Source organism: Saccopteryx leptura, chromosome 5, assembly GCF_036850995.1.
Source record: "Saccopteryx leptura isolate mSacLep1 chromosome 5, mSacLep1_pri_phased_curated, whole genome shotgun sequence".
NCBI lineage: Eukaryota > Metazoa > Chordata > Mammalia > Chiroptera > Emballonuridae > Saccopteryx > Saccopteryx leptura.
In genome coordinates this window covers 118,125,303-118,145,371 of record NC_089507.1, presented here as the reverse complement: position 1 = coordinate 118,145,371, position 20,069 = coordinate 118,125,303, and the positions used below count along the sequence as shown (strand labels likewise).

Here is a 20,069-nt window from a genome sequence, read left to right as displayed (position 1 = left end):
TAGCTCTCCACTCTGGATAAAGGTGACAATATCTTGCCTTGGGATAAGAAACCAAACAGGGAGGGCAAAAAGGAAAGCCTCTCTGTGAGAATTACCCATGGTGGGCACGATTGGCCATAATCTAGAGACATGTGTTAGAGTCAGGCTTACCCAAAGCAGATTAGAAATGGTACTATCATCTGTAAGTCCTCCTTCTTCCTACAGGTTAAAACAAATAGGTAACATTGCAGAGTGTTGGAAGGTCAGGGTCCAGTTAAGGGTCACAGTAATTTTCTAGAATTTTGTGCCTGGGTCCAGTGAGAAGCATGCACATCACAGTCAGGTGGCAGTGACACCAGGTAAGTGACACACGCCGTCAGCAGAATGCTAATCTTTAATCAGGAACTCTCTCTTCCCCTTGCTCTTTAAATTGCCTTCATTCAAAATAAATAAATAAATAAATAAATAAATAAATAAATAAATAAATAAATAAATAAATTGCCTTCTTTCTCCTGAACTTGATCAGGAATTCAGTGACAGCAGGCAAGGAGAGTACACATGTGGCAAGTGTCCCTTCCTCGAATTTTCAAGGATTTGTTCCAGGGATAGCACAGATCTTTGCTTGATCCACTGACCGATCCTACTGAAGTCCAGCAAATATTAAATTCTAATTTGTGACTCAGGAGTAGGCACAGGATTGTAATGGCAAACTCTATGCAAAGTTTTTATTTCCTGGAAAAGTCTGAGCTCCTCGGTGACTATCTTAACAAGAGGGCATGGGGTTCACTACCCATGCCTTCATGATAAATAAGCCAGCAACGGGGTTGCAATTTAAAGGAATCATTGGTGAAAATAAGTAACTGTAATGTAGTTTTAACAAAGAGACTGCTGCCAAATCACTTCTTTAAAACTCCACTTTGTTTCATGTCATTCGCTCTTTTGATGGGACGGGTTACTCTGCAGGGAACTGTCCCCAGACCGTGCCCAAGTGCACAGAGACACGACATGGACCAGGCCAAATATCCCAGCCTGATGGCCCATGGTCTTCAGAACTAAGTGTATGTGCTACAAACAAAGATGTCCAAATCAGGTTAGCACTGCCCGCGACTAAGCCAGGAACAGGAGGAAGAAAAGAGCAGAAAAGACAGGTGGCAAGGGGGAGAGGAGGAGAGAGAAGGAAGCCGGACTATTTGTCACAGCAAACGGCAGCATCAGCTCAGCAGATGCGTAGCTCTCGTGAGCTCCAGCTCATCCCTCCTGATTGTAGGGCACAGATGTGGAGAGCAAGCGGCTGCCGTGAAGTTCCAAATTCTCTGACACAGGACTGACCTTTCCGTAGGGAAAGGCCAACTCTGCCTTAGTTCACCAAATCTATTAATTTGGCCAAAAGAATCTTTTCTTACCACATAAGACCCAAAACAAAGATGCTGGTTACTGCCTCACACGTTTGTTTATGTTTTGGGGACAAACCCTTTGATAGAAACAAAACAGTTGCAGGATTTCTAAGGCAATGCTTACATTGTCTAATGTGGTGACTAGACAACCTCACATTGCTTATGCGGCTCACACGATATTTTTATTGGGCAGCAAGAGTGTACACAGAAGCAGTGGAAGTGACTTACTGTCCCTACCTCCTGCTCCCCCCACGTTCCTAAGGCTGCGGCTCACGGGACTACGCTCACAGCAAACAAAAGCTTGAGGAGAGAAACCACAAAACACACGGGGACCACAGACATGTGCTGTTTGGTGAACTCGGCAATTGTGCAGGAAGCGATGATCTGAGTGTCCCGCCAGCCCCCTTCACTGGGGCAGACAAGGTCGAAGGTCCTGGCGCTTGCTCCCCGAGCAGCTCTCCATCGGGAAGGCTAGACCAGCCCATGCGGCAAGACCCCGCCCGCGTGCACCACACCTCATGACCGTCCTGGCGCTCCCGGGCGGCATTCAGACACCCTGCAAGCTGTGGCAGTCCTCAAGCACTCCGCAGCTGTATGAGGACTGTGTCTTAAAAGGCCTCACATCCGAACACACCAGAGGTGTGACAGAAATATACTGCTGGCCTTTGGGAAGAAATCAAGCCAAGGGCTTATTGGGGCCATGTGAAAACCACTTGACCCCAGGAGAACTTGAGATTCCCAACGTCTGCTACACAAGCCTAAAATAGACCAGCTTATTGCTTATATAACTTCAAAGAGCTGATTGTCTCAGGCGAAAGTGAACTGGGTCACCGATGCTGCGGGATCTGCAGCTCCATCAGCCAGGGAGTCCGTGCACAGCAGCAGGCTGCTGGGGGTCTCCACACGGGGGTCCCCTGCAGTCGCCTTCTCCCGTTGCTGGACTTCTGAACCCCTTGGCCCAGCGTTAGGCAGTTCAGATCACATTCTCTCCTCACAGCCTCCGGGATTCAGAGCCTCAAGTGACCCCTGTTTTCTCAGTGGGCACAGCACATATCTCCTTCTGCTCTTTCTGAGGAGTCTATTTGGCTTTTGTGTTTGGTGGCTCTATTTTCATTTTCACCTGGATATGGGACCACCAGCGTCTAAGGCTTCTTTGTAATCTTCCAAAATGACCAATAAGACGTTAAGTGTTAAAGATATTTTTGAGCTTTCAAGACCCCTTTAAATAAAGCTTATGGGCAATAGGACCTCGTTGAAGGCCCTAACGTTCTGTTACTTCAGGACCTCGTTCTTAAAATCCAAATTTCACATCTATGCAAATCCAAAACCCATACATAATTCTATTTGAGAAATTTACCAGTGACCGAGAACTAAATGTCTTCAGGCATCATCTTTAATATCGTGCATGTTTCAATGAGAATTCAAGTTGCTGTTGCAACATAACATAAACGACACAGAAATACTACATACTCTAGTGGCCAAACTCCCGCCTCATGGTTGCACATGCTCACTTCCTTTCTGTGTAAGTTTCTTAGTGCAAAAAGGCCATGGTCACCATTTCTCTCTTTTACAGATGCTCAAGTTTTTAGAACTAGAAGGGGCCCAGGTGATCATGGGGTAGAAAGTGTTTTTTCTTTTCTGTTGGAAGATTTGTGGTGCTAGAAGCTGCCCTGTGGCTGTGTCTGTCACCAGTGTCTCCTTGCCTCTGGGCAGTAAGTGCATTAGCAATTGCCAGGCCAAGCAGCAGCAATGTCACTATCCCTTTTGAAACCGTGCACTACCTGATCAAAAGCTGGTCATCATTCAATCATTAATTTAACAACTCATCAATACTTTTGCATATGAAATCCTTGCCAGGAATGATAGCAACATGGGACTTAACTTTATTTAAACTGGCAACATAGTTTCCTGAATATTCTCAATAAGAGGCGTACCTGCTCATTGTGGAATATGCTTATAGCTGTGAAATAAGGTCTCGCTGACCACAGAAATATGTCCTTATTTTGCATACTTGGGTTTTAAACCTCATTGTAGGACATGTAAGCCCATACTTTATATGTAGCATAATAAAGTATTGGCAGCCAATTAAAATTTTTTGTTGTAAAGGCTTTTGTAATATTATAGAGTCAGACTTCCCTTAAGAAGGTTTTAAAACAAAGTAAAAGTACACACTTCAAAACTCAGAAACCTATTTGCGGGTACACTACGCAGGTGGCACCACTGCCAGCTCAGTGACATCTCAGGAACCTGTTTGCGGGTACACTACGCAGGTGGCACTGCTACCAGCTCAGTGACAACTCAGGAACCTGTTTGCGGGTACACTACACAGGTGGCACTGCTACCAGCTCAGTGACAACTCAGGAACCCGTTTGTGGGTACACTACGCAGGTGGCACTGCTACCAGCTCAGTGACATCTCAGGAACCCGTTTGCGGGTACACTACGCAGGTGGCACTGCTGCCAGCTCAGTGACACCTCAGGAACCTGTTTGCGGGTACACTACGCAGGTGGCACTGCTGCCAGCTCAGTGACACCTCAGGAACCCGTCTGCGGGTACACTACGCAGGTGGCACTGCTGCCAGCTCAGTGACACCTCAGGAACCCGTCTGCGGGTACACTACGCAGGTGGCACTGCTGCCAGCTCAGTGACATCTCAGGTGGCACTGCTGCCAGCTCAGTGACAACTCAGGACTTCACCTCCAGATCAGTGAGACAGGCGTGAAGGGCAGGGGGCACTGGCGCCCAGGACGGCCGTTAGTGTCATGCGTGCCCAACTGCTGCAGCGCAGTGTGGAGTCAGTGCAAATACTCTTTCTACCGGGAGGACGTTACCTTCTTCTTGAGAGACTGCTCTGTGTCCTGCACGTGCAGGCTGCTGGTGGTGGTGACGGACGCCCTGCCGTACTCCTGCTTCCTGCTCAGCCTGTGTTTCCAGTCCTCCTCGCCGCTCTTCTTCAGCAGAGCCAGCCTAAGGGGACACATACCAACCGGACAGTCAATGCCACATGCTCACTCATAATAGAACTGCGACGTGGGTCAGGGAGGAGATGACCACAGTTACCTAATTTTAATCTTTCTGCATTTCGTCTATTCTGAAGTATGTCTGGAAAACATATTTTAGGAGTCCCTTTTGTAAGATGGTCCCAGAAAGTTTAACGCTGATTGAAAAACAAAGCTGAAATCTGATTTCCCGGATAAAAACAGCATCATCATTCCGCCAAAGGAATAGCTGTGATTTTTCCTTGGGTTCCCCAGAAAGGAAAAAAAAAAAGAGCCTGCTAGTGACCCCTTCTGGTCCCTTGATGAAATAACATGTAATGACTAATGCTAGATGGTAACTTATTTGAAGAAACTCAGGCAGAAATAGGTTTAAAAACTTAAAGCTATAAGACACTGACAATTTCTTAATATCCTATCTTTTAATGACAGGTAAAAGATGACATTTAAGATTGTTTCTGTTCCTGAATTCTAAGCCCTGTTTTTTTCTCCCCTCCAGATAAACGTGTCTTTCCAATCTATCTTCTTATTATAGAAACTTCTCTTCAAACCCACTTTAAAAATTATTACTTCAACTTCCCTCAGAGACAAGCTATACACAGAAAAAGAATCTAATTAGCTGAGATTATTACTTAACCTACTTTTGTTCAACCACAGTGTGACTCGACACAAACCTGCCTGGGTGGCATCACCTGGGAAGGGTTACTCTGGTGAGAGTGAGGCCGTTTCAGCTAACTCTGTCAGACCGAATGAAGAAGTCTTAGGCGTCTAAGTTGGATAAACGTGGGAAAGATAACAGGCAAGAAAGTGGTGATCAGTAAACTCGTATGAGCTTGATGCTGAAACACTTCAAAGATTAGGGGAAAAGAATGATTAGACCCCTCGCCCTGTCCGTCCAGCCTGCTGGGCCATGTCCTTTAAATACCCCCAACACATGTCCACACACAGGGTGTGTTGTAAGCAGCACATCAGCTCCAGCCAGGCCGGTAACCATGGTCAAGTAGCTTGGTCTTCTTTCCTTATTGGTCACTCTGGAAACCGAGCTGGATGGTCTCAAAGAATTTTTGATTAAGTTTCCTGATTTTATTAAAATATTTGAATTGGAAATGGGGTGAGATATATCATGCTTCATGATGAAAGTTTTGTTACGCAAATGAGAAACATTTTGCAGTACTTAAACAAGACTAAATTCACACACGATCACACCTTACACGTCTGTTCATTCAGTCAAGTAATGGGAAGTCACAAAGAAAAGAGCCCCCTGAAGTGGACAGGGGCTTCAGATTCTGGACCAACCCCCACCCTAATCTCTCCCTTTTTGTTATGAGACAGCAGATAAGACCTCCAATGACCATCCTATAAACCTAGCACAATGCCACCTTGTCTATCTGTGATAGTGTGATTTATAATAAGAAATACATATTTGGTCTTTGTCGCTCTTTCTGGCAGAGAACTCCTAAAGCTCCCGGAATTTCCTAAGTGATGAGAGCCATAAAGTGTCTTCTATTCTATTAATGTGACTTTCAGGACACACCTACGAATGGAGGCCGGTGCCAGGAAAATCAACCATGGGATTAGAAGGTTGAAATGTTCAGCCCAGGACCTCCAGGAGAGGGAAGAATGGCTAAAGACTGATTAAATCATTGGCAATGTGTAACTGAACTTAAAAGTCATATGCAATAAAGCCTTCATAAAAACCGAAAAGGACGAGGTTCAGAGAGCTCTCAAGTTGGTGGAACATGGAGATCTGGGGAGAGTGGTGGGTTTGGAGAGGACGTGGGAAGCTCTATGCCCCTCCCACATACCTTGCCCGAACATCTTTTCCCTTTGGCTGTTCCTGAGCTATCCATTTTTATGATAAACCTCTGATCTAGTAAGCAAAGCGCTTCTTTGAGTTCTGTGAGCTTCACTAGTAAATTAACTCAACCCAAAGTGAGGGTTGTGGGAACCTCTGATTTATATAGCCAGTAGGTAAGAAGTACAGGTAACAACACCTGAACTTGTGACTGGCATGTGGACTGGGGTAGGAAACAGTTTTGCAGGACTGAGCCCTTGTCCTGTGGGGTCTGATGCTAACTCCGGGTAGAAAGTGTCAGAATTGAGCTGAACTGAGGGGCACACAACTGGTGTCAGAATGGCCTGGTTATAGGGGGAAAACACATGCATTGGATGTTGGAGTCAGAATCTTGCTGAGAGAGGCCCCGTTTGGCTCGAGGACCCATTTGGCCTTACATTCTATCATCAGTGATGTTGGACAGGACACTGCATGTGACAAGGGCTAGTTCATGTGCTTGAAAACAAATTGTGAATTCCTTTCAGCGTTTTTGTCTGAAGTTCAGTTTATATATGACTAAGGTTTATCTTTTCTTCAATTATTCTCAATGAGTCAGCTTTTTCCAATAAGAAAAAAGAATCTAACAAAACTAAATCATTAAAAGATATAACTAGTATTTGCAGTAGAGCTTTTAGAGGTTTCAAAGTATCTAGAAATGAGACTTTCAAAAAGTCAGTAAGCCAGTCCTTTTACACTCAAATGAAGAGGTGCCTCTAACTCATCGCCCTGTGGAGACAGACAGGCGTCACCCTGACACGTTTCATGCAAACTGATCGTAGAACCAACTCTGTCTCCTCACCTTTGATGCAGACCAGCAATAACTCATCTTGGCCACCTACCCTTTTAATCCAATCATATTGGATTCCAAATGATTCGGGAGAATAAAAAAAATACATTAAAGATTTATCCGGCCCTGGCCGGTTGGCTCGGTGGTAGAGCGTCAGCCTGGCGTGCAGAAGTCCCGGGTTCGATTCCCAGCCAGGGCACACAGGAGAAGCGCCCATCTGCTTCTCCACCCCTCCCCCTCTCCTTTCTCTCTGTCTCTCTCTTCCCCTCCCGCAGCGAGGCTCCATTGGAGCAAAGATGGCCCGGGCGCTGGGGATGGCTCCTTGGCCTCTGCCCCAGGTGCTAGAGTGGCTCTGGTCTCAACAGAGCGACGCCCCAGAGGGGCGGAGCATCGCCCCCTGGTGGGCAGAGCGTCGCCCCCTGGTGGGCGTGCCGGGTGGATCCCGGTTGGGCGCATGCGGGAGTCTGTCTGACTGTCTCTCCCCGTTTCCAGCTTCAGAAAAATACAAAAGAAAAAAAAAAAGATTTATCCTTGTGAATTGTGTTTATTAAAAATAATATGCTATAGTTTCTGAGGAATTTACCAAAAAGAAGCTTCCCAAATATTTGGTGCAATGACAACATCATCTCAATCATCATTTGGGTTCCTTGGTGGCTGATGTGAGGCATGAAAAACTGACTTAAAAAAAATCATGGAATCTTCATTACTGTATAGTTTACCTTATACTTTGCTGATCTACACAACAACCTGTAAGAAACTCAATATTGTTATTTCCAATCCGACAGACAAGAAACAAGGCACACACAGGCAAAGGGTGCCGGTGGGACAGGGGATGTGGTTCCAACCCAGGCATGCCCTGCCTCCAGTCTACGCCTGTCTCACAGCATTAGTGCCGAGCGGACCAGATCCATTTCTGCTAAGGTTTCAGGAAGCGGTGTTGTATTCTGGCTTTATTATAATGTCCTCCCAACCCATCCAAGTTGGCCTTCAAAGATTCCTCCATTCCAAGAACTGGAATCTTGCTTCTGGATGTGCTGGCAGGGCCCTCATCCAGGCCTTCCAAAGACTACAGAGAGACCAAAATTATATGGAAGAAACTGTGGTTCAATTGAGCGCACATGGTACTTTGACCCAGCCCTAACCTATGGAATGCAAATGATGGATAACTTAAAAATAACACACACTGAAACTTTAATGTATTATTCCTGTCCCTTTAGATTTCCTATTTGGTGTTCAATGATCAGAGGAGGGCAAAAGACCTTTCCAAATGCGTTCCTGCCTCCTACAATCTCACGACCTTCCTGACTCACCACAGACCACCATGCACTGGAGAGGCCCGAGGAGCTCAACGTCTGCTCTGACACACGACGTAAATTACTGCCTGCGCAATTCAAACAACTGTCAGCACTTTCAACGTCTGCCAAGTCCAAGTGCTATTTGCAGGGCTGTGATGTTGAGAGCCCGAGCATCTGCTGAGCCCTAGGCTGAGACCCTGGTGAGTGGCACTGCATAAGCCTATTAGCCCCGGGCCATGTGCTCGCCAGGCTGCCTGGGGAGAAGTTCACCTCTCTTGCCACAGCCCACACTCCTCTAGCAAAGAATACAGGCTTGAGTGGCTGTTTCAGGGGCACTGATCTGACAGCCCGGCCGACCAGAACAAGTTCTTCAGGCTCATGCCAGTCAGAGCAGGGTCAAATATGGGACATGCCCCTAATTGTCCATGTTTCTTCCTCCCTCTTTACAAATGTCCCTGAGTCTCAGAGAATCACTGGCACCACAGAGATTTCAGATAGGGCTGACAGCACGAATTTGTATTTATAATGGCCTTAGCTGGTTTGCAGGCTGGAAAAGTGAAGTAACCTATCTCTTAAATGAGGACAAATCAGTGATCAGAAAAGAATGGTCAAAGGGAAGTGATACCTTTATTCCTAGTTCTTACACAGATCTGGGGCCCTCTAGCGGTTGAACTCTCCCTGCTACAAGTTAGGAAGGAACAGGCAGTTGGTTGGGGAAGCAGGACTACAGCCTCTCCTGAGTGGAGGGCAGAGTGGGGATGGAGGGGCCTGCAGCCAATGCAGGGGGACCTCAGCCCCCGAACATCAGACTTCTGCAGGCTGGCAGGAGTCCTGGGGTGAGCTCTGCAACATACTGTACCTAAGTCCTCACATTCCACCAATTCCCCAAAGGGAAGGGGTGGCTCCTTGGCCTTTTTTTTTAATAATCTGCTTCCCAAATATAAAAGCTTGGATGCAGTTGTGTCAGTTATTGTGAAAATAAGATTTCACAATTCTAAAAGATTAATACACTTTTAAAGAGGTAGCAAAGGTTTTATTCCTATATAACATCGAAGTTATTTGACATGCAATGCTTTTCAAAGATGTTCCCAAACAGGACAGTTTATACTCCAGTCATTCGGACAGTTATGAAACAGTGGTTTTATCAATCCAGTGGGAGAAAAGCAGATCATTTTTAAGTTTTATGCTGGTTAGGATTCAAACTTGACATTCCAGGTGTCAGAAAAGATGAAAAAAGAAGAAAAAAACTTTTGTATGTTTGTCCTTGAGCATCAAACATGGTCCAGAAGAGGATGGACTGAGGGGAGTTGGAGCCCAGAGACCACTGTTAGTTCTGCTCCCCAGGTGACCCTGGCAGCCACTGAAACGGAACCCCTTCTTCTGGCAAGATGAGGCAGTCCGAGGAAGTTAGGACAAGGTTGAAAAGTTCTATTTGCAAAAAAGGAAAGTAAAGCTCAAATAAATATGCAAAGAGCCGTCCTATTTTAAATAGGTCAGGCTTCATTGTCTCATTTTAACAGAAGGGAGGGATTAGAAGCCCAATTTAGGGAAAAGCTACCACAAATGGATTGTAAGGATATATACAGTTTTGTTATTTCAGCAGAATACAAATAAAAATGCCATCAAACCAGGAAAAAGAGTCTCTGGTGATATACTTTGTATTAGCATAATTTGTTATAAACATAGCTGCTAATGAAATGCCCCCATCCTTTTTCTTTCTCCAACATACAGGCCCGCCTTGTTTTATTGTACTGAACCTCACAGATGTTGAATTGGGTTTTTTTTGTTTGTTTGTTTTGTTTTTTTACAAATTGAAGGCAAGATCCTCCACCAGTGAAAAGATTATTATGTGCTTCTTCACTGCAATCCTTGCCTGACTGAAGTGGTTGGGAACCCAACCCACATCAAATCTAAAGTATGTCTGTATATTTTAACAGTGAAACTGAAGACCTGACTCTTTAACAAGCGTTCCTCATTATCGTGGCTCTGAACAGTGTGGGGTCACTCTTGGAGATGGAGAGGTTCTGTCTCCCACTAGCCAGAAGGTGCGCACAGCTGACTTCGAACACTTGCAAGCAGTATCCAGAAGGAAATCTTACAGCTGTCCTCAAACTCCTCAGCCATCCACAGAGCCGGGGTAAGAAGCTGCACCTTTATAACAGCTCATGTTTTCCAGAATGAAAACTTTACAGTAGGATTAAAACTGCTTCCAGAAAAATACAGAGACTCTACAATTTACTAAACACAGCTAATAAATCAATAATTATTGCACTGTGGCTAGACACAAAACTTCATTGGAAGTTCTAAGTACCAACAGATAGATGATACCGAAGACAGGGAAATCACCTTTAAGAATCTTTGAGAAGGGGCATCTTAGTATTTTCCCACTGGAATTTTACCCCAGAAATATTTTCTGATCTATAAAACACCAGAACTGTGTATTAGTGACATTTATCATTAATTCCCTTATGAAGTCTCTCTCTTCTCACCTGACCGGTTATCAGTAGTTGGATCTCAGGGATCCGACTTCTGTGAGTTGGTTCCTCAGAGGAGCGTTCAGTCTGGGACTGACCCGTTTCCCATGCACAGGACACCAGTCCTCTCACCAGATTTACCTTTAACAGACCCCCTCAGTCTAGTGGGTCTAATTTAGTGTGAATTTTAAGTGATAAAGAAGAAAGTAAATAAGACGTAACAAACTTTAACAATTCATGAATTGAAAAATGTTCCATCTAGTTAATACTGCTCACAAAAATTAGGGGATATTTTATCCTTTCATATTCATTTTGAAATATCCCCTAATTTTTGTCAGCAGTACATTTTAAGACTATTGTTCAAAAGCTTGGTTTGAAAACCAGGATGAAGAATTTTCATTGTGGTTGGATAGGTCCAACAAACTACAAAAGTGTAACCAGAAAAGGAAGAGGAGCCAGAGGCTGAGGGAGCAAGCAAACCGCAGAGTGGCGGGAGGTGCTCAGGAAGAGTCCAGGTGGACAGAACCAGAAGGAGCCGGCAGTGGAAACAGCTCTGCCCATCATCCCGGGAGACGGATGAGACCTCTGCATGCAGTGCTCCTACCAGCGTGGTCTCTTTCACTGCTTAAGTCAAGGTGGCTGAATGTTGACAAGGAAAATACAGCCTTAAGTATTTAGCTCTTGTTATTTGTATCTGTCCCATTCAAATATCTCTTCTCAGTCCCCCTACCATTCTTTTGCATGCAGTGATGCTATGATGTTGGTACTCAAATGGAACCTTTCTCAGCTATTACCGGATACAAAATTTCTGAGGGTAATTCAGAAAAGTCCTCTAATTTACTTTCTGTAAAATAAACAAAATTTTACATTTCCATCCTCAAGATTTATATTCTAAAAATGAACTTATCTTCATCCTCTGTATGCAGACATGCCCTTCTCATGTTTTGCATAAAGAAACAGTCACCAATAGTAAGGGCATTTGATTTGATGCCATGCAGAGTTGAAATGAAGAGATAAGCTCTCTCTTCCCATCACTGGAAAGTCAAAGAATTTACTATAAAAAAAGAAAATGAAACTGCAAACAAAAGAAGCCGGCAAATGTCTGTTGCTGTGGTTTCCTTGTGAGTCTGGAACCAGCCCTCCGCCAGCCTTCTCCAGCCAGGCAGGAGCGACTGCCCTTCACTCTCAAATATCTTTTTTTTTTAATAAAGATTTTATTTATTCATTATAGAGAGGGGGGAAAGAGAGAGAGAGTGAGAGAAAGAGAGAGAGGGAGAAGGGGGGAGGAGCAGAAAGCATCAACTCCCATATGTGCCTTGACCAGGCAAGCCCAGAGTTTTGAACCGGCAACCTCAGCATTTCCAGGTTGACACTTTATCCACTGCGCCACCACAGGTCAGGCCACTCTCAAATATCTTGACTTCCCCAAGACTTCTAGGATAACAACACCTCTTCTTACGTTGCCGGACTTGGGATTTCATCTCTTCTCCCATCACTCCGATCTTTTCTTAAAAGCAAGTTGCAATTCCTCCCCAACAGAATTACTTTGCCGTCATTAAATCTGATTACCTTTCTTTAATTGACATGGTTTTGCTGGGTGAGTCCAGGATGCACTCCTCTGTGGGTACTCTGATGTCTCCAACAGCAAACATCGCAGCTGGATTCTTATAAGGCTTTTCCTGTGGTTGTTCTGAGGGCTCCTGCTGCTTCCAGGGCCCTGGGGCTGCAGCCGGAGCCACAGTCCTCCCAGCAGTTGTGCCGGTCTGCTCCGAAGTAGGCTCCCTGAGCTCTGCTGCTGGGAAGAAAGGGAGCGGCGTCAGCACTAGCGCTGCAGCAAGTATTCCTCCAGCTACTCACCCCACCACAGTCCTGCACTTGGAGTTCATCGTGTGGGCACAGGGCTGGTTACCCAATCCACTGGGATTTATGCAAATCTGTGGCAGGCTACATTCTGTGAGAAAACCAGGCTCCCTAATGGGCGACTCCACATAGCAAGTCATTTGGCGACAATTGGTCTCTTCCTGTGTGCAAGAGACAGGAAGTTTGCTTTCATGGTACACTGACTAACATTTCTGCTCCTCCAAACAATACTTTCAAAATGTGCCACACTTCTAAGCCGAAACCACCATGGTAACTGATACACTATCATTTGCCATAAATGCAGAAAGAGTAAATCCCGTGCAGTGTGGCTTGCTGGTCTGCAGGAGAGCCTGGAAATTCAGACCTGCTTCCTTTGCCTGGGGCATTCGGGGTCACTGGCTCCAAAAGGGGCCAGCAGAGCTGGCAGTTTACAAGGCTTTAATGTGACCAGTCATCAAACACCCTTATCAAGAAGGAAGAGCTTCAGGTTTTCTTTTCTTTTTCTTTCTTTCTTTCTTTCTTTTTTTACTGCTGAAAAGTTGATAATCCACTTGAAAGTCAAATTAAAGAGGAAGAGAAATCTGGGGCAGAGTAGGGTTCACAGTAAACTGTTAACTAGTGCTGGTTATAAACTGCCTTCATAATTTCTACCAACAACCATACATAAACTAAAAACCCAGCTGGTTTCTAAGACTTGAGGAGCAGCAGCAACTCACCTCTCAGCGAAAACTTCCTCTTAGTGACATTCTCCACATCCACCTTCTCTTCAAAGGGCTGCCTGTCCTTCAAGTGTCTGCTCCCCTGGGCCACGCTTTTAGCAGTGGCAAACTCCTCATCACCAAGGTGGGTGACAGGAGCCTGAGCTGGCTCCAGGCTCCCTCTTCTTGGAACGGTATATTTAGGTTCTTTATGTCTGTCTCCTTCTTGGACTCGGCTGAGGATGGGGTAGGATGGCTCTGCTTCCTCCACGGACCCGTACTTTTTAACACCACCATCTCTACCTGTCAAGGCTCTCTTGACTTCTGTCTCTGCAAACTCTCTTGACATGCCTTTGCTCCCGCTGTCCTCTACTGAAGGCTGCCAGGCTGCAGACTTCAGAATGCTTCTAACTGTGGAGTCTGGATTTTCCACCAAAGAAGGAAACTTATAGTCCCTCTCACTGGTGCTGTCATTCACAGACGGCTTTGTCCGAAGTCCCCCTGCGTACATTGGAGAGACTGTAGATGCCATGGTGGACGTGGACGTGTTAACAGTGGGTGAGAAGGGAATGAGCTTTCCACTCTGCACCTGGGAGGACACAGTAACAAAGGAGAGAGTTGATTAAAAATACTGGCTCTGTCAGTCCCAGTGTATGGGTTGACCTAGACTAAAATATACATTTGGTGCAATTTCACTGCTGTCTTGTGGGAAACCAATCCTAGACAAGGTTATCCAGTGTCTCATTAGTCAGATCGTCAGGGTGAACAGCACACCGTGTGTCCTATTTTTCTCTCCATGACAGATGCTTTCCATCCAGGTGATTTCAGCAAGCAGATTATGCCAGCAAGAAAAGAGACACATACTTGGTGTGGTGACTTAGGAGTGAAGCCATTACTGAGTCATCCACAGGCAGCACAGTAACACATTGATTGCCTTCATTAGGCCACTAGCCTGAGCGATCCCAGCGCCCCATCTCTAAGCACACACTGGAAGACTGCAGTGCGACAGCGGCATGCGCACCCACCTGTTCCACCTCTCCGAGGGTGACCGGCTGAGTCTGATAGCGAGCATTCATTCTCCTCTGTCTCGTGTCTATTCTGTTTCGGGTAGAAATAGCTTTTGAGACTGGCTGGGACAATTTGTTAAACAAGGCCAACTTCTCTGCCAGGCTTAGTGTGGAGGAATCAGGTTCACCTTGTTCAGCAGAATCTTTGCCCTCATTTGCCTGGTCTCTGGCTAACGCCTTTTGGTGAGCAGACGCCTGTAATCTGAAAGGCAGGGAAAGTTAGTAACAGATAAAAACAAACACAAGCCCACCACTAACTTTGTATGTTACTTTTCTTCCTGAATGTCAGTTTTGAAAAGGCTCTATTTTTTGCCCACATACAGTTAGAACAGGTGCAAGCAATTGTTTAGCTCTTAAAGGACACAGTGACAAGCAGAGGCACTTAGGTACACTAGCCTTATCAATTTCACAAAGAGCAAGTTTTTTAAAGCTCTGTAAAAGCCTGAATTTCCTATTTAAAAAAGAAATTAAAGTCAGCTTGGACATAGTTTATTTTAGAGAGAAAAGTTATAGTTAGCATCAATTATTAAGCGAAAAAGAGTCTTCAGGCATCACTTATGGCATATTTAGACATTACCTAAAAATGTAGTTCAGAAGGTCTTTTCATTTTATATAATTAGCAAATAGGACAGGGGTCAGGAACCTTTTTGGCTGAGAGAGCCATGAACGCCACATATTTTAAAATGTAATTCTGTGAGAGCCATAAAACGACCCGTATACGTTACGCATTATCCAATAAAAATTTGGTGTTGTCCCGGAGGACAGCTGTGATTGGCTCCAGCCACCCGCAACCATGAACATGAGCAGTAGGAAATGAATGGATTGTATACATGAGAATGTTTTATATTTTTAACGTTATTATTATTTTTATTAAAGATTTGTCTGCGAGCCAGATGCAGGCATCAAAAGAGCCACATCTGGCTCACGAGCCATAGGTTCCCGACACCTGAAATAGGATAATCATGCTTTCAACAACGTTATTCACAACACTGGGTTTTGATTTTCACTTGCTAAACACAAATGGTTTAATTTTTTTTTAACTTTGTGTCTATGAGTTTTATTTTTTCTTTGCTTAATCCTTTCACTTTTTCACCCAGCCCCCAGACCCCTCCTGTCTGACAGCTGTCAGGCTGTTCTCTGTATCTATGAGTCTGTCTTTATTTTGCTTGTTAGTTTATTTTATTAGATTCCATTTATGAGTGAAATCATATGGCACTTGTCTTTCTCTGGCTTATTTCACTTAGCATAATAATCTCCAGGTCCATCCATGCTGTCACAAAGGGTAAGATTTCTTTCTTTTTTTATGGCTGCATAGTATTTCAGTGTATAAACGTGCCACAGCTTTTTTATCTACTCATCCACTGATGGACACTTAGGCTGCTCTAAGATCTTGACTATTTTAAATAACGCTGCAGTGAACATGTAGTGCACATAGTCTTTCAAATTAGTGTTTTAGGTTTCTTTGGATATATTCTCAGGAGAATTGCTGGGTCATAACACAGTTCCATTTTTAAGTTTTAGAGATAATTCCATACTGCTTTCCACAGTGGTTCTACCAGTGTGCAAAAAAGGAAACTGTGGTGCACTGTTGGTAGGAATGCAAACGGGTGCATATGGGTTAGTTAGAAAGAACCTTTCACTCCTTATCTCTAGCACTTTCTCTCACAGGTGCCAGCTTTTATTATTATTTTTTTAAGGCACTTAAATTTGTAATTCCCAGCAACTTGAAAAGTAAAGGACCTTTCAGACAGTGGTAAGTCCCTTCAGCTCTCCGGCAGAGCAGACTTCCAGTTCTATGGCCACAGGGGCTCCTCAGAAGGCCCTTGCTGACACTGGCAATCCAATTCTCAACTCCAGCAAAGGTCTATTCCACCCCGACTCCTGTCAATCCCCACTGCACACACTGTCTCGGAAAAACGAGCGGAGTTGGAGTTCCCGGGTATGTACTGAAGACAGCAACCCTGTCTTGTTTGGTGTCTTCCCTAAGGTCAACAGGTGAACAGGGATGCTGACTTCACCCTCCTGCCCCAACGAAGTCTCAGCTTCCGGCTTGTGCCAATTTTATTTCTGCACTGTCCTGTTACTTCTTTTATTCCTATTTTTCACCTTTATGTTTTGGCCCATAATAGTAACATTGATGGGGTATTTACATGCCTGAGGACAAAATTTTAAAACACAATAATGAAACATCTTTTAGACATGATACATTGTTAATATCTTAACCCCAAATATGATGGCATTGTCTATACATTTGAAACAGACAGGGTTGTTTTTAACATCTACCTGTCTCTACACATTAAAAAAACAACAGCTGAGTATTATCAGAATTTCAATATTTACATTAACTCCCATTTTTCTATTCATCTTTATTAAGTGCTAGTGTTTTAGGCTGAAGAAGGACATTTCTTAGGAATGGATATGTTTATGAAACAAAACAAAACAAATGGACGAGTTAGTGTGATCCTAGTTCCAACACGTCACAGAGGCAGGTAGATGAAATGTTTTCCATGCAGTTCACATGAAGTTATCTTGCACTGTGATAAAAACTATGGCACACATTCCTGGAATAACTCATTGCACTGACTTGTTTGTCAAACAAACAAAAGGCATTCAAGGCTCTAAGGCTCCATCTGCTGTCTAGCCCCTTTGCCCTTGGGCCGCATGCTGCTGGTGCTGTCCAGTACCTGGTGGGCTGCACAGTGCTCCTAGCTACAGTGGGACTAGGAAGTCTCGTCATTACAGGGTGGGTGGCCACAGAGCAGGAAGCAGGGAGAGGTTCACTTTAAAGCAATAGCCAAAGAAGGAACATTCATAAGGAGAAAAGGAAAGAAGCATTAAGGAAAGCACAGTTTCCCATCCAGAAACGTGAAATCAAACATTTCAACATCATTTGCTCATTACTTTGAGAGGATCACAAAAGAACTTGAAAAGCAGTAACAAACTTAGGAAATAACAGACAGACACGACTCAAAGTAAGTGCAATAAGAACAGGCTACCTTCAGAAGAAATGTCCTGGTTTAAAGAAGTAATTTCATTCCCTTTCTTTTCTCTGATCCCATCCTATCACCCCTTTCCCTCTGTCCGCTTTCCCTCTGGTCCCTTTGATTCTGCCTCTGCCTCAACTCTGTTCCTCAGTTCACACTGATCATTGGAAAGAGACTGGTGAAATTATATACACATAACACAGCGTTATAGAGAGCAGAAAAGCCAATCCTGGAGAAAAGGGAGGAGGGCGTTGGGGGAAGGGGGCAGGGGGATGTTGAGGGGAACATAGGGGTGGGGGTGCATTCAGGGGGACACTAGAATCTATGTAAACATAATGAATTAAAATCAATAAAAAAAAGTAATCTCAAAAGAAAGTGATGTCAACTGCCAGGCTATCAGTAGATTATGCTCATTTTTAGAATGTTTTTCTGATTTTTTTTTTTAAAGAATCCATGCCCTCCTATTATCTAGAGGCACATCAAAGTAGACCCAGCAAGCCTTACAATGTGATAATTTTTGCTAATATTTACTGTTTTGCTTATATTTACTGTTACCATGGGTAGCTGCATAGTATTTTACAATAGCCCCTCAAAAATAAAAATTTAAATGAAAAAGAAAACTGATTTGTTTCAAGTTCTAATAGGTTATAAGATATATTTATCCACATATATACCAAAATGTTGAGAAATAGCTGAGGAAGGATGTGAAGGCAAGTGATCAAACAGGTGTGCGTTGTGACATAAACACCTCAGGGAGTTAACACCAAGTGTGATGCATGTGTGTGTGTCCAGGGGAAGCACAAAACAATTTTTAAAAAATCCTAATACAAATTTCCATTTGATGGAAATAATTATCCCTGAATGAATGACTTTGGTAAATCCACGCTGAATATATTAGAATAGTGCTCCAAAAATCACTTCCTCTATAGCTTGAAAAGTTATCAACCTTCCAATTAATTTTTAAAAATGTTTGGTTATTTAAAAACAAAAAGAACCCTTCACTTTTCAAGATATATACTAAAATATTTGTGAGAGAAAAGATATTGGGGGTTTGCCTGAAAATAATGTGCAAGGAAAGGGGAAGTGGGATGGGACTCAGGAGCAGCAGAAGCTGATGCTTGTGAAGACTGGGTGAGGGTACATGAGGTTCATTATATAACCCATCTACTTTCGTGTTGGAGATTTTCCAGTGTAAAAAAGATTTAAAAAAAAAAGGCCTTGGCCAGTTGGCTCAGAGGTAGAGCATCGGCCAGCGTGTGGAAGTCCCAGGTTCAATTCCTGGTCAGGGCACACAGGAGAAGCAACCATCTGCTTCTCCACCCCTTTCCCCATTTCTCTGTCTCTCTTTTCCTCCCACAGCCATGGTTCCAATGGTTCAAGCAAAGTTGGTCCTGGGTACTGAGGATGGCTCCATGACTTTAGCCTCAGGTGCTAAAATAGTTCAGTTGCCAAGCATCAGAGCTGCAGCCCAGCCAGGCGGAGTGTCACCTGGGAGGCACTTGTCAGGTGGATCCTGGTCAAGGTGCATGTGGGAGTCTGTCTCTGCCTCCCTGCCTCTCACTAAATAAATAAGTAAGTAAATAAATAAATAAATAGAAAAGCAGAGACAAATTACAAATTTCCTCCACAGGCTTTTCTAGTAGATACACTAGATAACACATCCCATTATGAGGTTCAGAGAGACCCCAGTAAGAAAAATCCCTAAATACCAACTTCTCTATGGCTTCTGACTAAACCCTCTCCCAATCACCTCACTTTATTTAAAAGTCTTTAAAGAAAGGTCTTTTCCTTTTTTAATTAAAGAAGACATTGCCCAGAGCCCAGAGGGCAGAAGGGAGACTCACGTGGCTGCAATGACCACCTCCTCGGTGGTCACGGGCTGTGTGTGGGACCTATCTTGCAGACGCCGCAGCCTTTGCTCCACGGCCGCATTTCTTGAACATCGTTTTGGGACATTTTTGTCATCAAACAATTTTTCCATTTCCTGAGATCAAAAACATAAAATCCTCATGAATTTGAGGAAAAAATCTTGGGGCAGCAAAATGTCTCTACTCTGTTCCCTCATGCTACCCCCCAGGGAACAGTCCGTGAGGTTCGAATCATTACGGGAAGCCAACACGCTGCTGGGTCAGCTGGTGGTTGCAACAACCAAGGGTCTGAGGAGAACCACAGGTGGCCCAGAGCGAGGTGGGTGCAGAGGGCTCAGGTGCAAGACACAGGCCAGAGCAGTGGATACCTCCCTTAAGAGGTGACAGTGCCCACTCAAATACAACAGAATGTCTTACCCTGAAAAGCAGCCTCTTGGCAGCAACACTCAACTTGGCTCGTTCATCCACCTTTCCTTCATCTGTAAAAAGCCACAGATAAAAGCTGGACATCATTAGCAAGCGTAGGTAAAGATTCTAACAAGTTTCCCATGGCTGGCCTAGAAATCCTTTGACTAGAAGAACAGACATACTAAAAAGTACAATCGGCTCCCTTGTGAGGAACCTATTCTTCTGCTCAGCGAAAGGTGTTCATTTCCATTGCAATTGATCAAACAAAATTCTGTCTAGACCATAATTTTCTACTGTGCTATTTGACAAATTGATATTTAATGGTTTTTTGGTGTGTGTGTGGGGGTAAAGAAATGTCTCTTTTTTATCGTTCAATAGCAGCAGTAATAAGAAAAACCTGCTTCTTTGGTTAAATCTGTTGTTATA

The 20,069-nt window shown here is 44.2% G+C and overlaps 1 protein-coding gene across 1 annotated transcript in view; it reads right to left on the bottom strand.

The window, feature by feature from the left end:
* Positions 1-20,069, bottom strand: part of SVIL (supervillin) — a 193,996-nt gene that overhangs the window by 48,819 nt on the left and 125,108 nt on the right. The window contains exons 12-18 of the mRNA XM_066386805.1: positions 19,653-19,714; positions 19,212-19,351; positions 17,068-17,163; positions 14,342-14,585; positions 13,335-13,905; positions 12,328-12,553; positions 4,204-4,339 (exon numbers count right to left, since the gene is read on the bottom strand). Of these exons, the coding sequence (XP_066242902.1) occupies positions 4,204-4,339; positions 12,328-12,553; positions 13,335-13,905; positions 14,342-14,585; positions 17,068-17,163; positions 19,212-19,351; positions 19,653-19,714 (1,475 nt within the window). The remainder of the gene's footprint in view (positions 1-4,203; positions 4,340-12,327; positions 12,554-13,334; positions 13,906-14,341; positions 14,586-17,067; positions 17,164-19,211; positions 19,352-19,652; positions 19,715-20,069) is intronic.